The 25751-nt window shown below is 55.1% G+C and overlaps 8 protein-coding genes across 8 annotated transcripts; 4 read left to right on the top strand and 4 right to left on the bottom strand.

The window, feature by feature from the left end:
- Positions 1-250: 250 nt before the first annotated feature.
- On the top strand, positions 251-2360 carry E0L32_005451 (uncharacterized protein; the record flags this gene model as incomplete). Its single annotated transcript, XM_031139974.1, has 4 exons — positions 251-258; positions 325-469; positions 552-2129; positions 2199-2360. 4 exons carry the CDS (start codon positions 251-253, stop codon positions 2358-2360), a joined length of 1893 nt encoding a protein of 630 aa, XP_030996198.1.
- Positions 2361-2764: 404 nt separating this feature from the next.
- Positions 2765-3133, top strand: E0L32_005450 (uncharacterized protein; the record flags this gene model as incomplete). Its single annotated transcript, XM_031139973.1, has 1 exon — positions 2765-3133. One exon carries the CDS (start codon positions 2765-2767, stop codon positions 3131-3133), a length of 369 nt encoding a protein of 122 aa, XP_030996197.1.
- A 1036-nt stretch (positions 3134-4169) lies between these two features.
- E0L32_005449 (uncharacterized protein) lies at positions 4170-7266 on the top strand (the record flags this gene model as incomplete). Its single annotated transcript, XM_031139972.1, has 7 exons — positions 4170-4221; positions 4341-4399; positions 4502-5308; positions 5377-6549; positions 6610-6853; positions 6912-7020; positions 7077-7266. 7 exons carry the CDS (start codon positions 4170-4172, stop codon positions 7264-7266), a joined length of 2634 nt encoding a protein of 877 aa, XP_030996196.1.
- Positions 7267-8695: 1429 nt separating this feature from the next.
- Positions 8696-11140, bottom strand: E0L32_005448 (uncharacterized protein; the record flags this gene model as incomplete). The annotated part of the gene is made up of 6 exons (XM_031139971.1): positions 8696-9168; positions 9481-9576; positions 9641-9698; positions 9770-9914; positions 9986-10053; positions 10112-11140. 6 exons carry the CDS (start codon positions 11138-11140, stop codon positions 8696-8698), a joined length of 1869 nt encoding a protein of 622 aa, XP_030996195.1.
- A 6625-nt stretch (positions 11141-17765) lies between these two features.
- Positions 17766-20453, bottom strand: E0L32_005447 (uncharacterized protein; the record flags this gene model as incomplete). The annotated part of the gene is made up of 1 exon (XM_031139970.1): positions 17766-20453. The coding sequence occupies one exon, from the start codon at positions 20451-20453 to the stop codon at positions 17766-17768; it is 2688 nt and encodes an 895-aa protein (XP_030996194.1).
- Positions 20454-23000: 2547 nt separating this feature from the next.
- E0L32_005446 (uncharacterized protein) lies at positions 23001-23795 on the bottom strand (the record flags this gene model as incomplete). The annotated part of the gene is made up of 1 exon (XM_031139968.1): positions 23001-23795. The coding sequence occupies one exon, from the start codon at positions 23793-23795 to the stop codon at positions 23001-23003; it is 795 nt and encodes a 264-aa protein (XP_030996193.1).
- A 44-nt stretch (positions 23796-23839) lies between these two features.
- E0L32_005445 (uncharacterized protein) lies at positions 23840-24310 on the bottom strand (the record flags this gene model as incomplete). Its single annotated transcript, XM_031139967.1, has 1 exon — positions 23840-24310. The coding sequence occupies one exon, from the start codon at positions 24308-24310 to the stop codon at positions 23840-23842; it is 471 nt and encodes a 156-aa protein (XP_030996192.1).
- A 253-nt stretch (positions 24311-24563) lies between these two features.
- Positions 24564-25547, top strand: E0L32_005444 (uncharacterized protein; the record flags this gene model as incomplete). Its single annotated transcript, XM_031139966.1, has 4 exons — positions 24564-24749; positions 24847-25008; positions 25080-25450; positions 25502-25547. The coding sequence occupies 4 exons, from the start codon at positions 24564-24566 to the stop codon at positions 25545-25547; spliced, it is 765 nt and encodes a 254-aa protein (XP_030996191.1).
- Between the last annotated feature and the right edge of the window lie 204 nt (positions 25548-25751).

Below are 25751 nucleotides of genomic sequence, written 5' to 3'. Positions count from 1 at the left end.
TCGAGCTTTTTGTATTTAACTCCAGCCTCGAATTGCCTGTCCCTGTGTCATTGTTGGACAGATTCTCCTTCCCCAGGCACAGCACACTTTAAAAGACATCACCTGAACACGAACAAGGGCTCCATCGTGTTCTTCAAACTTCCAATCAACCATCGCTGCAGAACAAAACCAGACTTTACCGGAGCACGCTGGTCAGACATAAAAAATACACCCCGCACTGCCGGCACCACCCAACGATAGCGATAACAAGATGCCTATGTAAGACAGCAATGCTCTGCAAGGAAGATACAAGAAGCACGCAAAACTGATCAATCCTTTCTGCAGGCTGAAGGATCCTTCCAAGAAGTACCGGGCTTTTCCGCCTGTGCATCTGCCCGACCGGCAATGGCCCTCCAAGACCATCACCAAAGCCCCGCGATGGCTGTCGACCGATCTCAGAGATGGCAACCAGAGCCTGGTCGACCCCATGGTGGGCGAACTCCCTTTGATTCTTGGAGACTACCGTCTGGAATTCCAAACTGACTGATTCGGCCCCTCTGGGGCTTTTCTAGAACGGCGATGAGAAGTGGCAATACTTCAAGATGCTCTGCGAGCTCGGCTACAAGGAGATCGAGGTATCCTTCCCCTCGGCCTCTCAAACCGATTTCGACTTCACGAGGCGCCTGATCGAGACCCCTGGTGTCGTTCCCGACGATGTCTACCTCCAAGTCCTGTCCCCCTGCCGCGAGGACCTCATCCGGCGCACCGTCGAGTCCGTCAAGGGCGCAAAGAACGCCATTATCCACATCTACCTTGCCACCAGCGAGTGCTTCAGGAGGATAGTCTTTGGCTTCACCGAGGAGGAGAGCATCGAGCTCGCCACTAAGTGTGCCAAGCTGGTGCGCTCCCTGACCAAGGACGACCCGTCCCAGCAGGGCACCAACTGGTCCTTCGAGTTCAGCCCCGAGACCTTTTCCGACACAGGCACCGACTTCGCCATCAAGATCTGCGAGGCCGTCAAGGCCGCCTGGGAGCCGACTGCCGAGAACCCCATCATCTTCAACCTGCCCGCCACCGTCGAGATGGCAACGCCCAACGTATACGCCGACCAGATCGAGTACTTCTCCCGCAACATCTCGGAGAGGGAGAAGATCTGCATCTCGCTGCACCCTCACAACGACCGAGGCTGCGCTGTAGCCGCGGCAGAGCTGGCCCAGATGGCTGGAGCAGACCGAGTCGAGGGCTGCCTGTTCGGCAATGGAGAGCGCACAGGGAACGTCGACCTGGTCACTCTGGCCCTGAACCTCTACACCCAGGGCATCACGCCAAACATCGACTTCTCCGACCTGCAAAGGGTCATCGGGGTTGTCGAGATCTGCAACAAGATCCCGGTCCACCCTCGTGCCCCCTATGGTGGTTCCCTGGTCGTTTGCGCCTTCAGCGGTTCCCACCAGGACGCTATCAAGAAGGGCTTTCAGCTGCGGCAGCAGGAGAACAAGGAGTACGACGACTACTGGCAGGTGCCATACCTGCCTCTGGATCCCAAGGATATCGGACGAGACTACCAGGCGGTCATCCGTGTCAACTCCCAGAGCGGCAAGGGCGGTGCTGCCTGGATCATTCAGCAGTACCTCTACCTCGACCTGCCTCGTGGTCTGCAGGTCGAGTTCAGCCGGACCGTGCAAAAGGTGGCCGACGAGCGCAGCCGCGAACTCCTGCCCGTGGAGATCACGGATCTGTTCGAGCAGACATACTTCCTCAAGGAGAACCCACGGTTCAGCCTGGTCGACTACGAGATCAAGCCTGATCGCTCGCAGAGCCCTGCCCCGCCGGCCGCGGGCAAGACTCAAGACACCAGGAATCTGAGGCGTGTATTTGATGGTGTCATCTCCGTCGGCGGCAAGGAGTACAAGCTGTCGGGCCGTGGCAACGGTCCCATCTCGTCTCTGGCCAACGCCCTGCGGTCCGTTGGCGTCGACCTCGAGGTCAACGACTACAAGGAGCACTCCATTGGTCGTGGTCGGGACGTCAAGGCTGCTACGTACATCGAGTGCACGGCGGCGGGAAGCAACCAGAAGGTGTGGGGTGTGGGTATCCACGAGGATGTTGTCCTCAGTTCCCTGCACGCTATGCTGAGTGCTGCTAGCAACGTAAGTTACTTCACCTTTGATGTGGCACGTATTCCTCTCTCAAGCACCTGCTGATGTTGCCCTGTCTAGTTTGTCGTCAGCCGACCCGGCAGCCCTCAGCTGTCTCGCCCATCGGCGCCTGCCGCTGATGGCCAGGGCGAGGTCAACCCCGAGCTGCAGCCGAGCACCAATGGGACTGCCAAGAAGGGCGATCTGATTAGCGCTCTGGACGCCCAGGCCGACGAGATGTAAACAGCGCATGTTTTTTTTTCGAGTCCGAAAAGTTCTGTGGTTCATGTTGAGGGCGTTGTGACGATCAAAGCATCAAAGGGGTGCATGCGGGTGGGAAGCGAGGAGCATGGGTTGAGACCAATCCCGCTCTCATCTGCGCACTGCACTGCCCGCATCTCCGGTTCCTACCTGAAATCCAAGCACATTCTGCCATCACTCTAGCTCGAGATCGTTAAGTCACGCCGTCATCGGTTGTATGAACTCGCTAGCAATATGCCGGAAACTCTGCCTGCAAGTGCTCCTCGAACTCTTTAAACTGTCTTTCTTTTTTCTTCATTTTCTCAGTATGTAACCATTCAATTGACCAACTGTAGAACCCCACCATACCCCAAGCTGTTGCAAACCAACAACTTCCAGTTGACAACATGTCTCTCCGCGATATCAGGAAATCAATGAAGGACGATCCAAACGGAAAGTGCATAACCATGTTAGGCTGGGACGGCGTGCTTCGCATCTTTGACGCAGAACGGAATATTCTCGATGCAGTTGGCCTCAACCCGGCCCAGATCAGAGAATACTACGATGGTCTACCGATGCATGAGAGATTTCTCACCGCCGACGGCCGCAACGTTTCGCATTGGAAAATGTTCCACCCTGATGCGGAAAATATTCCTAGGAAGCCGACAGAGGAGGAAATTGCTGAGACGAACGCCAGGTTCGAGGAGTTGAGAAGGCGCGGACTCACATGCTGTGGATCAGGCAAGTCAGCAGACGAAGGGGAATCGAAGCCGTAGGGCACAACCAGTCATTGGTTGCAAGCCTCGCCAGACTCATAAAAGTAAATGACTGGTACACTATCCTCCAGCCGTTTGTTGCTTAACCCGTTCGGTTCTTTGAACGAATTCGGGCCTGTCTCTTCAGATGACCAGTTCTGGGGTGACGTCCTCTCCTGCAGACTCTCCACTCCCAAAACCGAGCCCTAGCACTATTGGGCGAACCGTGTGTTTTTCCCTTCCAGATTGGGTTTCGCACCTGAGCAGCCTCAAAACCCCACGCTCGCGGTTTGTAGTGACCCAGGTCCCTAATTTCCCAGTCAAATTAGGACCTTGTTTACATAGTTACTCCGTATTCCCGTGATGAGAGGTGAATGAGCTCTTCGTCTGATCAGGTAGGTAACTTTGGAAGCCTGGTTTTTAAGATTGAATCTACTCCTCAACTATCAGCATCCTGACTATTATTGCACGGTACCATCATTCATCCCGAGTTGAGTGAGGAGTGACGAAGATCAGAATTGGGTTTGTGATCTGGCAAGGTACTTGTTTCTCCTCAGCCTGTCAGCTTGGTTTTACTGGTCATTTCGACATTCGGTAGCGGGGTGGAATGCCGTCTTTGCAGAGGAGTCCCCACTGAACACATGCTAAACAGTTACTTGAGGTTCGCTCATTCTTCCAAACATCCCACCTGAATGACCGCCTTGACTCGCTCATACCAGCGCTATCTGCCTCTTCAGCTTTGGCTTAGGTAAAGTAGGGGACTGACCCAGGAATTCCACGTGAATCCATCGCCGCCGTGACTGCCCACTCGCAGTGCTGCCTTCCCACTCACCCACCCACTGTGCCTTCCTCCTCAGCACCAAAAGAGGCCCCCAAAAAAGCCGACCTACCATCTTCCCGCATTCCTCCTGCCGCAAATCCGCAAATCCAAATCCACACGAAAGTGCAGACCGCGATTCTCTGAACACTACACCTCATTTTTCGCTTTTCCCCTCCTCCAATCTGGTCTCCTCCATCCCATCTCCCTCCAAACCTGCAATCACGACAACAACACAGCATGGAGGCCAACTCAGACATCAACACCGTTCTCACAAACTCGTTGTCTCCGGGTATGTTCACCTCAGCCTGGTCCCTCTGCTACCCCCCTTAGCTGCCTCCCTTTTCCTTCGCGTGGGGCACGACAAACCAAAATATTGATACAGTCATGCTAACAACGACTCACCTCCAGACAACGAGCTTCGCCATGCCGCCGAGCAACAGCTCGCTCAGGCTGCTGAGAACAACTTTGTGAGTCTCTGCTCCATCTTCTACTCTACTGATTCGCAACCCCTCTGGCGCGCCTGGTGTTGTTGCATGTTTACTGACCGACTGCCTCTTTGGCTTGCCTAGTCCCTGTACCTCGCCACCCTCGTCCAAGAACTAGCAAACGAGAGCGCCCAAGGTCATATCCGAGCAGCCGCCGGTATCGCCCTCAAGAACGCCTTCACAGCCCGCGAGTTCTCTCGCCAAGCCGCGCTACAAGCAAAATGGCTACAACAAACAGATCAAGACACGAAGAACCGCGTCAAGGAGCTTGCCTTGCAAACGCTCTCGTCGTCGAACGCGCAGGCCGGCCAAGCTGCCGCCCAAGTTATTGCGTCGATTGCCGGGATTGAGTTGCCTCGTGGTCAATGGCAGGAGTTGATGGCATCCCTGGTTCGAAATGTCAGCGAAGGTCAGCCCCACCAGAAGCAGGCTTCTTTGACGACCATCGGTTTCATTTGCGAGATCCAAGACGCAGAGCTGAGGGCCGCCCTCGTTGCCCAGTCAAATGCTATCCTCACAGCTGTCGTGCAGGGAGCTCGAAAGGAAGAGGAGAACCTCGAGGTCCGGCTTGCCGCCATCACCGCCCTGGGTGACTCGCTCGAGTTCGTCGGCAACAACTTTAAGCACGAGGGAGAGCGCAACTACATCATGCAGGTCGTGTGTGAGGCCACTCAGGCGCAGGACTCTCGGATACAACAAGGCGCCTTTGGCTGCCTCAACAGGATCATGGGTCTTTACTACGAGAACATGCGCTTCTACATGGAGAAGGCCCTCTTCGGCCTCACCATTTTGGGCATGAAGTCGGATGATGAGGATGTTGCCAAGCTTGCTGTTGAATTCTGGAGCACCGTGTGCGAGGAGGAGATCGCTATCGAGGATGACAATGCCCAGGTAAGACCACACCCGTGCACGCGCCTCTGACGAAATCAAGCAGCGTTGCTGACCCACTTCTTTCCCAGGTTGAGAGCTCCGACCAGATGCGCCCGTTCTACAACTTCAGCCGCGTCGCAACTAACGAGGTCGTACCTGTCCTCCTCACCCTGCTCACGAAGCAGGATGAGGATGCGTCGGACGACGAGTATAACATCTCACGTGCCGCGTACCAATGCCTGCAGCTCTATGCCCAGGCCGTTGGCGCTACCATCATTCCTCCCGTCATTCAATTTGTCGAGGCAAACCTCCGGTCTGAAGACTGGCATAGCCGTGATGCTGCCGTCTCTGCATTTGGCGCAGTTATGGAAGGTCCTGATGAGAAGGTTCTCGAACCAATCGTCAAGTCTGCTCTGCAGATCCTCATCACCATGATGGATGATCCTTCTCTCCATGTCAAGGACTCGACCGCCTTTACCCTTGGTCGGATCACCGAGAACTGCTCTGAGGCTATAGATCCGTCTCAGCACCTGGACCCTCTGATCCGCTCGCTGTTTGCCGGACTCACCAGCAACCCCAAGATGGCACCTTCTTGCTGCTGGGCCCTCATGAACCTGGCGGAGCGCTTTTCAGGAGACATGGGCGCCCAGGCTAACCCTCTTACCCAGCACTTCAACTCTGCCGTTTCTGACCTCCTGGCCCTCACTGCCCGACATGACTGCGAGTCGTCGGTCCGTACCGCAGCATATGAGGTGCTGAACGCGTTCGTCACTTACTCGGCCCAGGAGAGCCTGCCAGCCATCGCCTCGCTGTCTGATGTCATTATCAAGCGTCTTGAGGAGACCGTGCCGATGCAAAACCAGGTCGTGAGTGTTGAAGACAAGATCACCCTCGAGGATATGCAGACCAGTCTGTGCAGTGTCCTGCAGGGTATCGTTACTCGCTTGGACAAGGAGATTCTGCCCCAGGGCGACCGCATCATGCAGGTCTTGCTTGCTATCCTCGGCTCTGTTGGTGGCAAGTCCAGCGTTCCCGAGGGTGTCTTCGCAGCTATCAGCAGCCTAGCCAACGCCATCGAGGAAGAGTTTATTAAGTACATGGAGGCATTTGCACCCTTCTTGTACAACGCCTTGGGTAACCAGGAAGAGCCAAGTCTGTGCTCCATGGCTATCGGCCTGGTGAGCGACATCACTCGCTCTATGGGAGAGCGTAGCCAACCGTTCTGTGACAACTTCATGAACTACCTGCTCAACAATCTCAGGGTTCGTATAGAGCAATCATCCACACTCAGCTTGAAGGCTTTTCTAACATATTGTTTGCAGAGCACTACTCTTTCCAACCAGTTCAAGCCGGCTATTCTTCAATGCTTCGGAGATATTGCTGGTGCCATTGGCGGCCATTTTGAGACGTACCTCTCAGTCGTGGCTCAGGTTCTGCAGCAGGCTGCTACTGTCACTGCTGCAGCTGAGGGCTCATACGAGATGTTTGATTACGTCGTCTCTCTGCGAGAGGGTATTATGGACGCCTGGGGTGGCATTATTGGTGCCATGAAGGGCAGCGGCAAGAGTAAGACGGCCTGTCCCTCCTTCGCGGTGAACGTGTCCCGCTGACTTTTTCCATGTAGCTCAAATCCTTCAACCTTTCGTGCCGTTCATCTTCCAGCTCCTCAACATCATTGCAGGCGATGCCAACCGTAGCGAGTCTCTGATGAGGGCTGCTATGGGCGTCATTGGGTAAGTCGGGCTCGGATACGTGTCTGCCTTGGGGGCTCTGTACTGACTTGTAGTAGTGATCTTGCTGATGCTTACCCCAACGGGGAGCTTGCCGATGTCTTCCGCCAAGAGTGGGTCACGGCCATGATCAAGGAGACGCGTAGCAACCGCGACTTCCAGCCGAGGACCATCGATACCGCTCGCTGGGCACGCGAGCAGGTTAAGCGCCAGATTGGTGGTACCGTCAACGTCATGCAGCAGACTTGAGCTAGTTGACCTGTGGCAGGACACTGAGTCCTGCCCTGCCTCCCATCCCCTTCCACATTTCACAGCAGGTCGCTCGTCACATCAATTGTTGAGTAAGACGCGGGCTGTGTTGCTTGACAAGGCTTCACCCCCTACATACTCATCAACAGCAAAAGAGCAGACCAAATAATACACTTCACCTAGCAGCAACCCCATCACCCTTTCCCATCACCCAAGCCATATCTCATGGCTCACACGATTACGAGACCCCATGTACATAAGCCCCCCTTTGTTGGCATTTTCTAATTCGGACTACCCTGGACACTACACATGATACACACTACATCTGTTGCGGATTCCCCCATCTCTTGTGTTACACACTTCTTCCTCAGGTCTTGTCACCTATTTACCCCTTGGAAGGCTTTTACCTTTTTTTTCAATCTCTTTCTTGGGACTCGGAGCAAAATAGAGGGAGAGATCAGTCATGTATGGCCCTTACGCTTCGGCAGGCGCCAAACCACACGTCATGTATAGATGGACCACGATGGATGAGACATACGGGTTCACGGAGGACGACGAGACATGGAGGGGTCCTGTTCGTTGCTACTGTTCAAGTGAGCAGAGCACTGAATCAGGAGCGAGCGGATGAAGCGGCGCCGGTGCCATTGGTGTTGGCGAGCCTACAGTCCGCAGACTTGACGTGGTTGGTAACACTTCGATTCATGAATATGACGGAGGGTCACCACCTCGTTGAGCCGGACGCGGATGATGAGACGATGCAAACGTGGCTGGCAAGGTCGAGTGACCACAGTTTACGGTACATGCATCGGCGTAGCTGAATTAAAATTATTCCCCTAAACCTTGGCATGTGTCCGGTTCAAGTGCTTTGAGAAATGTTTCGAGACATCTGAGTGAAAACCGTCGTGCATACCGGGAATTATGTCTTCTTCCGTTACGGAACCGACTATGAATTACCATCTGAGGCTTATGCTAAGTAGACCCTTCATACCACTTGAGGCTCCCTGCCTGGGACGCCGTCCCCTTTTTCCAGAGTCTCTCCAGAATCCCCTCGAATCAACTAAAGAGAAATCCAGAAATAAAGACAATGACAACATAATACAGACCTAGGCAACCTGACAGACGCAGAAAGGGAAAAGGAAAAGAAAGGAAGAGAATCACGGCCAAGCCGATTGAAAGGAACGGTGTTTGAGAAAGAGACAAGACTTTCCAGCTTCGAGTAAGGAACACTTCTCGATTACACGATCTCGAGGTTCGAGAAATGAAGGAGACGAAGCAATAATGGGAGGAATGAAAAAGAAAAAGAGAAAAAGAAGAAAATATAAGGAAATGAAAGGAAAACAAAGAAAGGGCGTGACCTGACGACAAAAAAAAATGAAAGATGTCAGAACGTATGATGATGATCTTGGAGAAGCATTAACCCAGTCAACAATCAGAAAAGAGCCTGCCCCAGGAAGGGGTGGTCACGGCCGGCGGAGCGCTGTTGTTGACGAAGAACTGCAGCTCGTGCTCGAAGCCGTCGTTGCTGACCAGGGTCAGCAACGACGTGGGCGCCCGCGGCTGTGTGAAGGATGAAGGAAGCTGCAGCTGGCGTGGTAGTCGGTGCTGCTGGTGCGTCGTCGCCATGCCGGCCGGCTCGGCGCAGGAAGGCGAAGGGCTCGGCAGCGGACTGGACGCAAGGTGTCGAGACCGGTGGGGGAGGGCGGCGGCACCGCCGGAACCGGCCGACGAGGGCGCTGGGGAGCACGGTGCCGGGATGCAGGCGCTCTCGGTGGAGAAGGAGGCGCGCGGCGTCGGCGGGAGGGCCGTGAGTTGCTGCGGTGGCTGGGGCTGGTACCCGGACAGCGCGGGCAGGATCGGCCTGCCCTGAGGCGAGGCTAGCCCGAAGGACGAAGAGGACGACGACTGCGGCATAAAAGGGTCGAGGCGGATCATGATGTTAAAGCCCGGTAGCGGCTGCGGGTGTCGCAAGGTGGGCGCCGCCGGGGCGATGGGCGGTAGCGAGGGAAGCGTCTGGGTAGAAGTGTGCTCCTGGTATCCCTACGATGCTCTTTTATCAGCAAATCTTTATTCCGGGTGTTTGAGATCAGGGGGCTCATCATCATCATCACCACGACGATGGGAAACTTACACTGGATGAGATACTGCTCGTACGGCTATGGGCTACGCGCTTCTGCTCGCCATTGGCAAACCTCGAGAGTTCCTCATGCCACCTACCCGCAAGGGGCCAGATGGACTGGCACGCGTCTAGGATGGCCAGTGTGCGCCTGACCATGGACGGGCCCTCTCGTGCGATGGCAGGTTCAGGGCAGACTGTGCATCACGTCAGCTTCGTGACACCCCAAGTTGACACTGGTTTGGGTACGTCCAAACAGACCTTCAGGGAGATTAGACAAGTACACGGCCATGGCGCCGCAAGTGTAGACTGCAAAAGCCTAGAGAGCATACATGGTAAGTCTATATCGCCACGTCGCCCCTGGAGGCCATATAGAATAAGTTGACTTACCGACAAGTCAGACATAAAGCCTGCACCCTCGCAACTGCGGTTCGAGAATTGTAGGTCGACCAGCTCGTAGAGCTCTCGGGTGCTTTCAAAGAGTTTCGTGATTTGGGACCAATCTTCAGTGGTGTTTGGACTAGGGTTCATCAATCTATTGCGAAGTCTATGTTAGAGAAGATGGTTTCTATTACAAGACCTAGTATGGAAAATGGAGATACATACTTCTTGAGATATGGCCTGCGGACCAGGATTTTGCAAATGCGGGTGAACATGAAGATAGCTGTATATGCCTTTCGTTCGAAATCAGGATATGAAACTCGTCACGAGATGGATCAGCTCTAGACTTACAATATCCCTTTTCTCCTTCTGGTACTGTCTCAGCAGAGCTGGGCTCCACTGGTGCTCATGGTGCAATGTTCTCTCCCAGTGGTCAAGCTTCTGAGCCAGTCTGATGTGGTCGCTCTCTGGTTCCCAGGAAGGGGTATGTCCCTCCTCGGCGAGTGACCACCGAGAAATGGTTACCCATAGTTGGGTGGCCTGAAGAAGTGTCGCAAACAGTGATCTGCGAGGGTCGTGAACGGACTGCTTGCGGACTGCCGCTGTACCTTCGAGTGCCCCTCGAGAAGCGGGCTCCCAGCCTTCAGCGAAGTCATACTCGCTCGATGGAAGCAGAGCAGTGATATATTTGGGATCAAGGGAGCCAGGTGATGAAGGTCCAGAGAGGAGACTCTCTTGACTGTAAATCATCCAGAAGGTCCGGCGGGCGGACTCTCGTGCAATGACCAAGTCTTTCGTAGGGGCCGTCAAGCGGTAAGTGTCTTCCCGGTGAAGATCCATCTCCAAAGCCATTCGAATGGCGATTCCCAGGCTCTGATGGGCTCCAGATTTGTTTCCGCTGTATAACTGGGCTTTGCTGATGAAATAGAACGCCTGGCACTTGTCCAAGCAAGGGCCTCCCCAAATGGCATCCTGTGCAATGCTTTGTGCATGCGCCAAGTATACCTCGGTAGCAGCGTTGGGTGAGCCGTGCCTCTGGGCCAGAGACGGTGTATAGCGTGCAGATAGACAGAGGATGCCGAGAAGCAGAAAGGCGCTGGGAGCTCGCCCGCCAGTGAGGCTAAGCAGGAGGTGGGCTTTCGGGATGAAGCTCAGTTGAAATTCATGGCCGATGAGATAGTGCACTGCATCCACGATCTCTCGGAAAGGGGGTAAAACATCCATGATTTCGTTCTGGTCTGAAAACGGCCGAAGGGTGAGAGGAGGCGACTCAATTGCCTCTCGTCTGGGCCTGGCCGCAGCACCACCACGTCGAAGGGGGTTCTGACTCTTCTTTCTTGGGTGACGGAACTGGCGGTCTTCGTCCGGATCACCTCTCATAGGAAAAATGCTTTCCAAGGGTTAGCCAACTACCATGGAGAGGAAGAGTTGGATCAGGAGTAGATCTCAGGTGCTTACCATTCTGCCCTGTCAATGCCGGCTTCCCGGCAACTCTCACAAGGCCCTACTCCATTGTTATGGACGCACTTGCTCCTCTGCCGCCGGCATCTGCCCATAAGGAAACGTCAGTTGCAGAATTGACCATGGTACGTCGTTGCATATGTCTCTTTTCTAGAACGAAGCTTTGCGTGAGCAGTGGTAACACACCTCTTACAAGCGACAGATGCTCGACGCCTGGTGACACCTTGGGGCTGAGCATTAGGAATGTGGGAAAGAGCCATAGTTCAGCGATGCCGAGGTCGCACAACTCTAACAACAAGCTTATTTAATATAATGCGGGATTCAACCTCCACGACAAGTGAGGTGGCAAACACGAGAACGATTATCTCGAAGAGCCACGGTTCAATGGTGTGAACAGGGTGTGTGTGTGTGTGTCTGTGTGTGTGTGTGTGAGCAGAAGAAGGGCCACAAGCGAAATCTCTTTGTGGTGTATCGACATGGAAGAAGAAGGCATGGAAGAGCAGCAGGGGGGTTGCAGAGAGTCGGGGAGGCGCCCTCCTTAAAGCCTTTGTGCAATCCCCCGCCGTCACCAGCTAGAATGACGGCCAGGATCTGGACTTGACTTGTCTTCTTAGGATGCCCTCAGGGCACAAGAGGATGTGTGACCCGATGGGTTGGATGCCCCAGCGAAGAATGGAGTTGTCGAAGATTGGCCAGGTCCTGCACATTCTCGTCATGTCTAGCGTGTCTATCTGGATGAGTGGAGATATCGAGGCGGAAAGCAGCAACAGGTGAGACAAGGGAAGCGAGGAGGCCAGCGAGATTGTCATGAAGACGGAAGCACAGTGTAAAGGTGACATGGTACATTGATACCAACGCCTCACAAGGTGGGTGGGCTTGCCGAGATGCCAACCGGGGACCCTAGGGGACCTCGAGGCGGCTGGCTGCTCAACACTTGGAAGTGTGGCCGTCGAGGAAAGCAAACGTTGCATGTTTCCGACTATTCCTTCCCAGAACCGGGTCCATGCTCAGGAAGTTTGAACAACAGGCAAACTCGGGGCAATCTCGACGTTGTTGCGCCATGTCCTCGGGGTAACCATCACCTTGGGACGTGAAGTGAAAGAGATATGGCCATCCACCCCTTCATTTGAGACATGAACAATGAAGAGGTCACCTACATGTATGCTTCCTACAAACCAGTGTTTCAAACCGCCGCTCCCTCTGCAGGTGGTTGATTGCCTTGCTTGCCTAGCTATGGGAAGCAAGTGACCCCTGCCCTGTGAGACTGCGGCGGCCATAGGCTGAGCAATCCTCCAACGTTCATATTCATTGGGAATCGGTGTCCCTAGGGAGCCCAAGGAGAGATAAGGACCAGCACAGCAGAATCGTGTAAGCCATGTGCAATAAGGTTTCTGTCACCAACAACAGTGACCGAACTTCTAGGCCGTGGCACAACCACTGTGCTCCAGCATGCTCCTGTCAATAGTATCACGGAGAAGCCCAGCCTGTCCGTTGCCTGGAGAATGGGGTGCCCAAGGTGATGGCTTGTTCCGGGGCTATCGACCCCCAGCTGCATGTCCTGGCCTTGTCAAGGCGCGCTGGTTCGCAAAAATGGGTCGACAGGCTGGATGTTTTCTTTTCCAACGTCAGAAGAAAAGTTTATCTGCTAATGCTGTCATGTTCGCCTCTTTGCCCAGGAATGGGTTAGTGAAACGCCATTTCCTGCAGAAGAAATTGCCCTGCGGAAGACATTGCTCTGAGCGGCTGTCAGCTCGTACTGATCGCCGCCGGCAGCCTATGACAATACCCATGCACGCAGGAGGAGCAAGGGACACTGGGCGGTCTGCCAAGAGTCGTTAAGCTGCAAACTTTCAAATCGAGGCCGCCGTGGCAACGTTGGTTTGCCTGACGGTCCGTGAAAGCCCAAAACGGGGGCATCCGTGATGGCCCTTCCTCACTGATGACTGGGTACCAATCTCGTACACGTTCTTGAGGATTGGAGGCTTGAACGGGCTGGTCTCGATTGCCCACACGGTACACAGTTGCCAAGCTCGTCCTGGACGGTTCTTCATCCTTCGTAACGGTGTGTCGGAGCGTGATGCACAACGATTGTCCAAGTCTCTAGCAGGCACTCTCTAGCCGGGTGATCCCGTGTGTGGGACTGGTGACTCGGTAGACTGTTGGCAGGTTTCCCCGTATTTGCTCTGGGGGTGGAGTCTGTGTACAAGCTCGACACGTTCAGGTAAGGTTGGCCGGCGATCTTGTTGGCGTTAACCTTATCCCAAGAGTTCGCGTGCCCTGTACAGGGTCGTCAGAGCCGCACCCATTCCTCTCTCGCCCGCAATACATCAAATAAGCTCTGTGCGCTTGTCCTTAGCCTTGGGTTTGAGCCAATCACTTCTCTGAGAACTCCAGCCAGGCGTTTGGCTATTGAGCGTTGGTGGTTTGTTTGCGGGCTAGGTTGTCTTAGAACTCGCAAAGGTCAGAGTGACTCGTGGGCGTAGACTGACAGGACGATTGACACACGCGACGCCCGAGGCGTACACCCTCAACAGAGGGCCAGACCCCAGTGACTGAAGCATAGTATACGCCACTTCGTCCGCAGCCTGGCGCAGCAGTGGACTACTCAATCGGCTCAACCAGGCCTGTGGGAGGGAGTGTTCGTGCGCTACTGGAGCTGCTCTTGGAAGACTTCTGATCCCAAAACTAGACACTTACGCGTTAGCCAAACATTGAAATGGAGCAAGGAGCATTCCCTCCCGGCTCCTAGAGATTCCGGGAAGCGCCAAGTCCTGGGGTGCCAACATGAAGACGGTCGAGAGTGACCTATCAAAAAAGACATTGCAATCAACACACACCCACACCAGCCGTAACCCGTGTTCCTCCAAGGTACCTACCTCACTTTTGGTGTGAGCCAGCCCGAATACTGACACGCATCCTTTCATAGACCCTGGCTACGGAAGAAGCCGTTGAGTCAGTCTTCCAGGATCGGACAAACAGACATGCCCCCAGAGCAGTCGCCCCCGACGGACTCTACTGGCACGCTAGAGGTCATCCAGACCCTACTTCACACGTCTCCAAGGAACAGTGTATTGTATGCTCCCCAAGCGACTCAGGTAGTAGTCTGGTGAGCCTTGCAAGGCTACAGTCCGAGTCTGCAATGAGAGAAGCTCGTGTTTGAATGGCTTCCAACAAGCGCACTATTTGCTCGCTTGTCTGCCAATAGGGTGTTTGCCGGTGATGGCCTAGGACAAACAAGGCGTTGCAAGCGAAGATGTGCCTGGTTTTCTGCACATGGCTGATGAGAAGTGATGTCAGGAGGTGTGTCGATGCCGACAGAACCCTTATTCGACAAACCCCTCACGGACAGGACCAGACTAGCACCGAGCCCATGAGTTGTTTGCGCGGAGATCCCTGGCAGATCGTTGGGGATCCCCCCTCGCTGACAGGGGGTGGAGGGACATTTGCAGGACGGCACGCTTCGAGACATCATGTTTTGTGTCGTACGTACGTACGTAGCAGGGCCCGATCATGCACATTACTCAAGGTGTGTGTTTGAGTGTCTTGCCATTGGAACGCGCATCTCTGGAATAAAAGGAGGAAAGGGGACGTGATATTGTCTCAGAAGGAGGAATTGAGCCAGAGCTCTGCCGAGGCTGGAACAGAGGGAAGGGATGCCAGTCGGCGAGGAGGGTGCACACCCAGACAGGACAGCACTCACTGTCACCTGAAAGGATCAGGGCATACGCAGATCAAGAATGCATCAGTCTGTCTAGCCCTATTGAAAACAGGTTAGCAACGCCACACCGTAAAAGGAGGATCCTGGTGGATCAAACATGCCTCTTGCCTGTGAGACATAGCTTACTTTTACTTCGTACACCGTGCCGCTGAGATGTCTGCCAGGGGCTGTTGCTCTCTCGTTGCAGCGAGCTGCAATGCGGCGTGGTCGAGTGACATATCTCGGGGGCAAGCCACCAGGATGACCCCAGGGGACAAGTCCCGATTACTCTCAGACAGAGGCTTTCCGCTAGGCATCTCGATACATTGTTACATAACAGAAAACGGCTTGATGGTTCCTTTTGATCTGACGTGGTCGAGGGGGGGGAGAATGCAAAGGCTGAGATGGACAAGGCTCAGGGATCGCGATGGCCTTTTCCGGAAAGGGCTGCATCGATGTGTATCACGGTCTGGTGCCGATGCATGCAGACGCGGTATCACGGCAGGCTCGAGGGGGGGAAATAGCGGCAAGATCCCTGATGGAAGTAGCTGCCTGATGTGCAACCTGCTCACCGACTCTTCTATTCCTTCCTTCTCTCAGAACGTGCACTACCTAACTTTCCCTTTTTGAATTATCGGTGCTGTGTTCTTTCTTCTTTTCTTTTGTTCGAAAACGGAACGCGCTCGAGCAGTCGCCCGTTTCAGCCAGCGTTTCCCTCCGTTCCGGTCTCAGAAGATACAAGTACGGGGGAGACAAAGAAGAAGAAAGGAACGCAGACCACACACGCAAAAGAGACCTGCACTTTGACACGTCAGGAGCGGTACATCTGCCGCAGAAAAAAAATGACATGTTCGTATTCCAGCGGCCGAGGACTGGCAGAGAACCCAAGTCGGTCGGCCTGTCAAGGGCCAGATTTCTCAGACATGGGCTTGTAAGCCAGCCACAGCGACGGACGGCACGACGCCTCCGAATGCCTGCCAAGCAAATACCATTCCCTGATTTCTCTGCCTCCCGCATGTCACCTCTTGGGGGCCGTGATGAGGAGACAAGATCGGCCGGACCACCGCCCTCCCCCCTCCCACCCAATGCTCCCTCCCCCTAGTCTGTCTGGCAAGAGCCGGGACACTCGATCTGCCAGCCTTTGTTCTTTCACGGTTCCTCTCGCTTGGCAAGATCTGCCACTCGACCTCTGATGGAGATTTCTTCCCCACACGCTGGAGATCGATCTTGAAGTGCGGCCCTGGCTGGTTGGTGGGAAAGGGGCTGCTCCGACTCCATCAGATCTGGGGGGGCAAACGTGGACAGCACATGCACACAGTCACATAACCCCACCGACCAGATACAGCAATTGATCCGGCCTTATGACCGCATAGGGCAGGTAGGCTCAGGAATATGTGTTTGCCCCAAGACCAGCGGAGGGAGGGAGAAGAAGAAGAAAAAAGCAAGCCCCCTGTGCTCAGAAATGCAGAGGGCGGGCGGTGTTGCGCCCGGGCACTCTCTCTGCCAGGGTCTAAGATGGATCAGCAGTCTCATTAATCAGGAGACTACTCCGAATCCAGACCGATGTGCGTCGAAAGCCGGCCACCAGCCAAGGGGAGGCCGTACCGACCTCGGGAGTGACTGCCGGCGCAGGAAGCGCATTCGTCGGCAGTGCGGCTCACTGGCCAATGGCCGCCGGACATCAGGGGTGTAAAGCCACCGGATTGCTTTTTGCCTTTCGTGGCGTCTGCTGAACCGCTCGCCTGCCATCCATTCCTTGATTTCTCCTCACCGTAGGCCGGCAGGGCTGCGAGCTCACTAAGCTCACTAATGCAGTGGAAATCACCCTGTCTCGGGGCTTATGTTCCCCTCGAAACACTGGCATGAAGCCCTCCTGCAGACGGGTGCCAGGCTCGGATACAGCGGCATCGAGAGAAAACCAAAAAAAAAAAAAAAAAAAAAAAAAAAAAAAAAAAAAAAAAAAAAAAATATTCAGACAAGAGACTGTAGAGGGAGACCTTGCAAGTCTAGACTTGTTTTGACTCGGAATGGTTGCGCACCACCATCACCGATCTTAACTCAATGTGCTTGATTCATGCCTGGCCAATTGTCTGTGATCAGCCCCCCTTTTCGGTCCCGGCGGTACGGTTCAGTCTCCTCAGCTGTGGCGCCCGTCTCCTCTCCAGCAGACCAATCGGTCAACCGTAAAGTAAGCAGGCATGGACAGGGATGAATGAGCAAACCGGTCAAGGAAACCGGTCAAGCAAGGCAAACGGAGGTTCTCCGCCGGCTCTCTCGACACCCTGTATTTGCTTATCCATCCAGCCCCCTCGTTGCTTGGTGTGCACTCTTGTGACACACCAACGAGGCGATCGCCAGCCTGTCCTTGCCATAAACTCCCAGCTGCATAATTAATTGCTTGGTCAAAACGGGTAACCTGATCGTCACATCTATTTGCTAGATATGTGTCCGCCTTTGGCGAGACTAGACGACTGGGCTAGCCAGAGACTTGCAGGATGTTTGTCAGACCGATCAATGTGTGTTTGGCCACAGATGACGCATGGTGGTTGATCCCTTTCGGTCTCAGCAAACAAGCTAGAATTACTAGAATGGATCGTCATGCTCATCCGTCTCTATGACTTCACTCCCGCTTTCACGCAACTTCAACGGGCGATCTTGGCCCGTCCTTCGGTCGAACATAGGTACATGTAGACATAAATGAAAATGTAGAGACAGAGTGATCTCGTTGTGAGGAATACGAACGCCCGTGGTATCTCCAAGTACCGCCCCGGTCCCAGAAACTCCCGCAAAAAAACAATAACACATTGTGCATGTGAATAGATGTTAGCCTTTTTTACACACGTCCTCTCATAGAGCGTAGTTCTCGGTATGCAAGAAGATCTCTTCGAGCATCTCGTCGCCCCAGATCTCCGCCTGCAGCCGGGCAACAGTGTTGGCAACGCCGACACGCATTGCCGGGGGCCCGCACACAAACACAGCCGTCCTCCGGCCCAGGATGCCGCGCCCGTCCGACCCGCCAGTCGCCCACTCGCGCAGCATGTAGCCCAGGTCCGGCCGGCCGTACTCGACGCTCCACCCGCCGTCGATCTGGTGCGGCACGGGGAAGGCGAAGCGCATCAGGCTCTTCTGGAACTCGGTCGGCGTCTCGGGGAAGCCAAAGTCGAACCCGGACGGCGGGCCGAACGTTGACGTCGGCCGCGGGCGTTGCTGCCCAGAGTTGAGGTGGCCCACGTCCGTTCGCAGGTGCGCCAGCTCGGGCGGCCGCGGTCCCTCGCTCGAAGGCCCGTGACTGCCGGGCTGCGAGTTCTCCGGGCTGCTGCTGCGGCCGGCACCATCGAAGCTCGGCGGGGCAAGATACTGTTGGCTAAAACGCTGCTTGGCGGGCGAGTTGGCCGGCGCGTTGTTGAAGTACGGAGGATCCGTGCGCGGCTGGAGAGGTGGGAAGTGGAATTCCCGCTTCTTACCATCCTTGCCGTCCTTGCCATCCTTTGTGTCTTTACTGTCATTGATGTCCTCCTGATCCCTGCCTTCTAACCTCCGCAGAGAGTCCTCGGTATGGGACTGGCGATCCTGAGGCGGATTGGGCGGAGGCGGCGGAATCTTGTGTGGCTGCAGATACTTCTGCTGAGGGAGGGCAGTAATCCTGTCCTCGTCCTCTGCTCGCAGCTCCCTCTCGCGAGCCGGATCGCCCTGCGCCTCGGACATGATGAGGGCCGAGTTGCGCTTCGAGGCGATCCCGGCAACAAAGCCGTCTAGTTTGTCGTGAAACATGTTGCTCAGGGGCCGTGGTGCTCGTTGGTGCAAGCCATGTGCCATCTGCTGTTGGCGTGTCGTCGCTGTGACGAAGAACTTGCAGGTCACCGACTCTGGCGGAGCTGCTTCACGACAGATGCGGAGCTCCTCTCGGAACCAGTCCATGGCCTCGAGTCGTTTGAGCGCCCAGACTACAACAATCTTCTTGGTGATTGCCTTGCCATCTCGCATCCGCTTAATCAGGTTCAGTAGCTGTGACATCAGTGATGTAATACCGCTACCTCCCGCAATTAGAATGCACGTATCAAACGCGGCCAGTTCTCGACGCATTCCACCGTATGGTCCGTCCAGAAAGGCGCGATACGTATGGAAGGGGCCCTTCTCAATAGCCGTTTCCAGTACCTTGCGAGTGAAGCCGCCATAAGGCCGGAAGACCAGTACACAGTCGCGGTACTGCTCACCGTACTCGGAGGGGAAATCCTCGCTGCAGAGTGACGAGATCGTGAACGGGTGGTTCTCGAACAATGAAATGCCAGGCATGCGGAGATAGACATATTGACCAGGCTTCCATCTCATCTGCGTGGGGATCGTGATCTTGATGGCATTCTCGGTCATGAGCGTGATGGCTGCCTCATCTCCCACCATGAACGACATCCTCCCTGGCTTGGTCCAGTTCAGGTTGAACAGGCGCAGGAAGTAGCAAAAGACCAAAATAGCCACAGTCGCGTACAGGTAGTTCCACGACGCAAGGAAGTTCTTCGTATGCCAGAACAGAAGGCCGACATAGGCAAGACCGACTGGCCAGTGCATCATAACGAAGACCTCGTAGGCTGTTCTCCGGATGATTGGGAGAGAAGCAACGCACAGCCAGCAGAGTGGCACAAGACAAGCGATACCAGTGCCGTAGATGACACCACTGCCTTCTGGAAAGAGTCTTTGGAAGATGTTCATGCCGCCGTCATCCCAGACTGGCTGGATGTAGAACGGAATCGTATGGACAAGCGAGAGGAACAGGCACAGATAGCCAGCCCAGCGATGCAAGACATTGAGTCTCTCCGGCCCAATGCCTGTGATGAGGGTGAGGACGTTGGCCTTGGTGCTCGTAGCGATGATCCACGGTGTCATGGCCACCGCGATCATACCAGCACGGATGGCTACTGGTGGCGACCCGAATTGTATGCTTTGCCAGTAGAGTGGCTGCTGAAGGAAGCAGTACAGGGTGACGAACGCCAGCGCAACAAAGCCACAGGTGAGCACCGAGAGGGAGGAGAAGGTAAATCGATGTTTCCTCCAGACAATGTCGGGGATTGGGCGATAGAAGATCCATCTAAACAGGGCCAACGTGTCGTTGACGGCGCCAATAGATGAGAAATGAGCCTTTGGTCGGAATGCTGTTTCGGCCTTGGCCTCCTCCGGGAAGAAGTGTCGCCCCGATGTCTGCCCAGTATGCATGGCCGCTGAGTGATCCCACTCCGGCTCGAGACTGTAGAGGTTCTGGTAGTGCTCCTCTACTTCTTGTTTGTAGATGGCCTGTCGGATCTTGTCTTGCCAGTAGTGCCATATCCTGACAACCATCACCATGCCCATCAATGCCAAGGAGAAGTACGTCCATCCCAGAGCGTACTTGCCCGACTTCTTCCAGGGATCCACTGTCTGCGCCTCGACCAAACCTGGTGGGCTTGTCGGCGTAAGTGGAATGTCAATACGCTTGACTAAGTCAGGGACATTTCTTGAAACCCCTTCTGCCACAACCCGGGCCGCTAAGTGAAAACGGGTAGCCATCGTGAAGGGTATCTACTGTCAGCCGTGTTGTTGGACAGTTTTGCTGAGATACAATCGCTCAACGCGACAATGCCCAATGGCGCGCGCGCCACTCTTCAACATGAAATATCAAGCTCTGCCGTATTCTTAAGCAATGGGGATGATGCCTCGATATCTGGACCAGTCTTTGTCAGAGAAATTCTCTGCGGCTAGAGGTCCTTCCTGATACGGAAGCGGTGACCGGATAAAGACGAATCGGCGTCGACAGGAGGAATACCAGACTCCTCAGATTAAGAAGCGTATAGTGAACGACGGTCGGCTCCGGTAGCCATCAAAGATCTTCAAAGGTCCGGGCGGGAATTTGGGAGAAGCAACGATGGAGATGGGGCGGTCTGTGGGCTCAGGCGCACCGGTGTATATATGGGGACGGCGATAGCTCGATGGGGAGGTCAAGATGCGGTGGGCCAGTATGCGGGACTGTCAATGACCGTGTGCGTTGACCGGGGTCTATGATGTCTTGCTGTGATAGATCTGATTTCGAGCACCGCAAGTTCGCTTCCGAGTCGGGCAGCCGCCGAAGCAAGCGAAGACAGGTTGACGACAAGACTCGATCTCGAAGACTTGGTGAGAGAGCTAGCAGGAATGCGGTCTTTGCAACCCTCGGATCACAAAGATGATCAAATCAGAGGCCCAGCAGGGTCTGAGCCAAGTCTTAGTTCAAGGGAACAGGATGCAGCAGCGCACAGGCTCAGCGGCTGCGCGGGCTTTAATATTGGCTGGTCGGGTTCAGTGGCCGCTCCCCGCTTCGCATGTCACACAGGGCCAGGCGAGGTGATGATATGCAGAAGCACTCAATGGGGGCCCCTCGTTCGTCAGCGATGGAAATCCTACGGTGTGCCTGGCAGGGGGAGCTCTTGCAGGGCTCGGCAGGTGTGCTCCGCTAGTGTGCGGGAATCTGCTGCTTGCCGGGAGTGAAAAGGGAATGTCGATAAGCCGGGTTGGGCGTTGCCACAGACCAACAGCGAGCCAACAACGGCGATATTGCAACAGTGTGATAGCAGCAGTCGATCTGGCCACCAACAGCGACGTTCGCGGAGAACAAGAGGTAGAGTATAAGCCTCAAGAGGGAGCACGACAGACTCGAGGTGGAGAAGATTGATGCTCTTCTACCTTTTTGATGAACACATGTTCTCGGAAGGATGCTCTGGAAGGATGAAGACGGTGGTCCCAGAGCCAGTAACGGAATGTCACTGGCTGAATGCTTGTGATATCGAAGATAGGATGCAATCTGAGCTGGCCAGTTGGCGCACGGGAACACCGAGTCCCCGAGAACAAGAGGAACTCGAGAGACACAAGGAGCAGAAAACGTGGGCGGCCACCTTGTTCAACCTTCACCTGGTGGTGCAGAGGCAGAGGATGGACCAGCCAGACGGGGGCCTCGGGGCCATGCCAGACCCCACGATGCTGCGGGCCACCTGCAGATTTGCACAGGGCAGACCCCGGCCTGGTGGCCTGCTGGCTCGATGCTCCAGCGCACAGCACGCCATGGATTCAGATGCGGTCGTCGAATAGCCGTTGAGCGATGCAATGCGGCCGGCGAGTTATCACAGGCAAACAGGGGATCTGTGATGAGGTGGAGGCGGGGCCGAGCACAAACACCCCCTGACAAGCTCACTGATTTGACGGGATCCAGCGGGAAGGGTGGAGCCCATAGCGGTGGCCCGGCGGTAAAACAGTGGGCCTGATTCGCTGGAACCGCTGGGCCCGCTGGAACCCCAGGCAGGTGTCCACTTCGAAGCGAGTGGATGGACGGTTCTCCTCCTGGCATTGGATGCTCACCTGCCATTTTCCTGTTCGGGTGTCTCTCATGGTCTTGTGTTTCTTGTTCAATCACGCACTTGAACTAGGTACTTGCTTGCTGTGCTGGTGCATACGTCGTGAAAACCGCTCTCAAGGGGCCTTTTTTGTCCACGGCAAGAATTGCTGCCAGGTCACTCTCTGAACGACATGGAACTCCCGATCAGGGGAGTCATGTTTTCACTACTCTTCCTGTCCTAACTACCATGAGCAAAGTAGAAGTAGGTGAACAGCAAGAAGTAAACGACCAGACATCGCCGAGATGGGACGACAATGCAGCTAAAGGTGCATGAATCACAGCAAGATTGCAACTTGGCGATGGTCACGTCGAGGCCCCGGTTACCGACCGCCTGGTTCCCTCCGTGCTTCCGTGATTGCCCATTTCCCGTAACCGCTATTGCTCCAGGATAAATGAAATCTCAAGACAGACAGTACTTGTACGGGGTAGTCAGGTCACCTCATTGCGAGCCGCTGTCCAGCGCAACTTACAAGCTTTGCCAAGGTCATTATCCGCTTTCGATGGGACGATCGGCATTCGTATATGTTCGAAAAGGTAAGATTGATCCTGTAAGTAGGCGCTCTGGCGCTTAATGCGAGGATCACCTTGCGGTCATCTCATGTGACGAGGCATGGCTCGATACCCCTATTATCACTCCAATATGATCCTAGAGCTAGTTGAGCAGGTAGGCATGTTTGAGCCAAACTGTTTGTCTACTGTCGCAGCCCCAGATGGCTAATGTCGGCACTCGGCTCCCTGCCCTGCACCAGCTCAGCCAGCACCTTACCCGTCCCTAGACTCATGCTAATCCCCCACGGCCCGTGCCCGGCTGCCACAAACACGCCGCCCTCCTCACCGGGACGGGTACCCATCGCAATGCCGAGGTGCTCGTCCGGTATCCCCGCGATGATGGGCAGCCCCCAAGGCGTCACGGGCCGGAAGCACAGGCTCTGTCGGACGATCTCGTAGTCGGTGTGCCCCGTTTCCGAAGCCAACAGCTCTGCGGCGATCTGCTTCAGCTCCTCGACGGACGGGCCGAGAACCTTGCTCTGGGTAGCCAGCGCCGGCAGAGGGATTTCGGCCGAGTTTACGCCGCCGAGGAAGAGCCGTCCTCCCTTCCAGGCGAGGATCTCCGGCGAGTGCCCGGCGGAGCTGGTCGTGTAGACCGAGTGGAGGCCCTTCTCTTCCATCGCCTCCACCCACCGCGGTGACTTGATGACGAGAGAGTGTCCAGCCAAGCTGGCTATGGGCAGTGTGATGTCCGAGGTGCGAAAGAGCGCCTTGAATACAAGAGCGGACCATGCGCCGGCCGTGATAATAATCCTCGTGCACGGGATGTCAGTTTCCGTAGACGACGTGAGGTCGGCGACGCGGACGCTAGAGAGCTCATTCCTCATATCCTTTCCGACGAAGATAGCCTTGGCCGGGTGGTGGAGGTGAACGCCACGCTCCAGACACTGCTTCAACAGGAACTCTGCCAACCGCTTGGGCTCATTGTATGCAGACATCTTGTTAGTAAGCGTAGGCCTTTTCACGGAGTGATCACGAGTACTCATATCTGAGCCGTCGTCCCCTCCCCTCCGATGAGCTCCATGCGGTCACCCGCCTGCCTCCGCAGCCAAGGCGGCGTCGGCCCTAGGTTGTCGTCAGCGGGAGCATCGGGAGCTGCCTCGGCCCGGCTGGTGCCCTCAAACAGCCAGTCCGTAGCCTTCTTTCCAGACTTGGGCCCGGCCGACGGGCCGGTGTAGTTGAAGGTAGTCGTCGCCGCATATCCCCACTGGGCCCTGCCGTCGCACTTCTCGGCAAGCTTCCGGTGAAGGTCAAAGCTCAGGGCACCGAGCGAGGAGTCGGCGGGGCCGAACCAGTCCCTGGCTAGGAAACCTCCCGCAAAGCCCGATGCTGACGCGAATAGCTCCGGAGAGGGTTCTACCAGATGGATGGATGAAGCCGGCTGGTGGTCGGACAGATAGTAGGCTGCGGATACGCCGATGATGCCTGACCCGAGGATCACGGTGGTGGCCATCGCGAGAGCTAACCATCTGCAGTCCTTGCAAGAACGAGGCCTGGATTGAGTTGATCACTTACAAGTTGAATTAGCTGTCGGAATTGCCGATTGCGGGATACATTGACGTGGCCGGCCTGAACCCCACTTCGTCAACAATGATCTAATTGATACGTGAGAGTGCGCCAGATTTTGTTATCATCTTCAACCACACACATCCTTCCAGTTTGAAGCTTTGCCAACAAGCATATTGATTTATCCACAATCGAAAAGTATGGCGTCCAAGGTCATCATCGTCACAGGCGCAAGCCGCGGCATAGGACTGGCAGTCGCCAAGTACCTGATTGATGCTTCACACAAGGTTCTCCTGGTATCGAGAACCGACTCTCAGATGGCAGCTTTGAAGAAGCAATACCCCTCCCAGGTCGAGTACATGACTGCAGATCTGAGCAATCTCGAGGTGAGCCCATACGTGAAAATTCACGTGTTATGTACAAGCAGACAAGATCGTCCGCGTTGAGGTTCACCTGCATTACATGCTAACATTTCGCTCCTAGACGGCCCCGAAAGTCACAGAGCTGGCCGTCAAAGCATTTGGGCGTCTCGACGGGCTTGTCATCAACCATGGCGTTCTCAGCCCCATGACAACCATCGCAGATGCTAATCTCGCCGACTGGCAGCAGATCTACGCAGCAAACTTGTTCAGCGCGGTGGCCTTGGTACGTCACGTTGGAGGAATGCAGAATGGTTTTTAACCAAGATTGATTTGATTGACAATATTTCTATGTAGAGCAAAGCGGCCATACCTCTGCTTCGCCAGACCAAGGGACGGATCATCTTCACGTCTTCAGGAGCTGCACTCCATGCCTATCAATCGTGGGGAGCATATGGGTCATCCAAGGCCGCTATGAACTCTCTCGCACAACACCTGGGAGCAGAGGAGAAGGACATTGTCACTGTGGCCATTGGACCCGGCAGATGCGATACAGACATGCAAGTCGAGGTCCGAGACGCTGGCAAGAGCGCCATGGCGACCGATGCCCACCAAGATTTCGTCAAAGCCTTCGAGGCTGGAAAGCTGAACAAGCCAGAATGGCCCGGTCACGTCATCGCCCAACTGGCTCTTACCGCGAGTCCCGACCTCAGCGGAAAATATTTCTCGTACGTAACATTTCCATTACGTGGCCCAAGCTCTACTGACCATCATGGCAGATGGAACGCGCCGGAGATGGCGGCATATCGTTCAGACTCAAAATGAGATTAGAAGGAGGAATTGGCACCTAGAATTCAACTGTTAGCCCTGTGATCCAAGCCAGAGTGTGCTGCAGTTGCAAAGAAAAGCATAATAGAACGACCTCATTCGAAAGATGAAAAGCTCTGGATTTACTCCACATGTGTAATTCGGTATTAGCATGGAATATCAGTTTTTTAATCATCGGCCGGTACCAGTTTCGCAAAACGA

This window comes from Thyridium curvatum (genome assembly GCF_004353045.1).
Source record: "Thyridium curvatum strain D216 chromosome Unknown NODE_28_length_411853_cov_82.906025, whole genome shotgun sequence".
NCBI lineage: Eukaryota > Fungi > Ascomycota > Sordariomycetes > Thyridiales > Thyridiaceae > Thyridium > Thyridium curvatum.
Note: the sequence above shows the minus strand (reverse complement) of the source record. Positions and strands in the feature narration are given on the sequence as shown.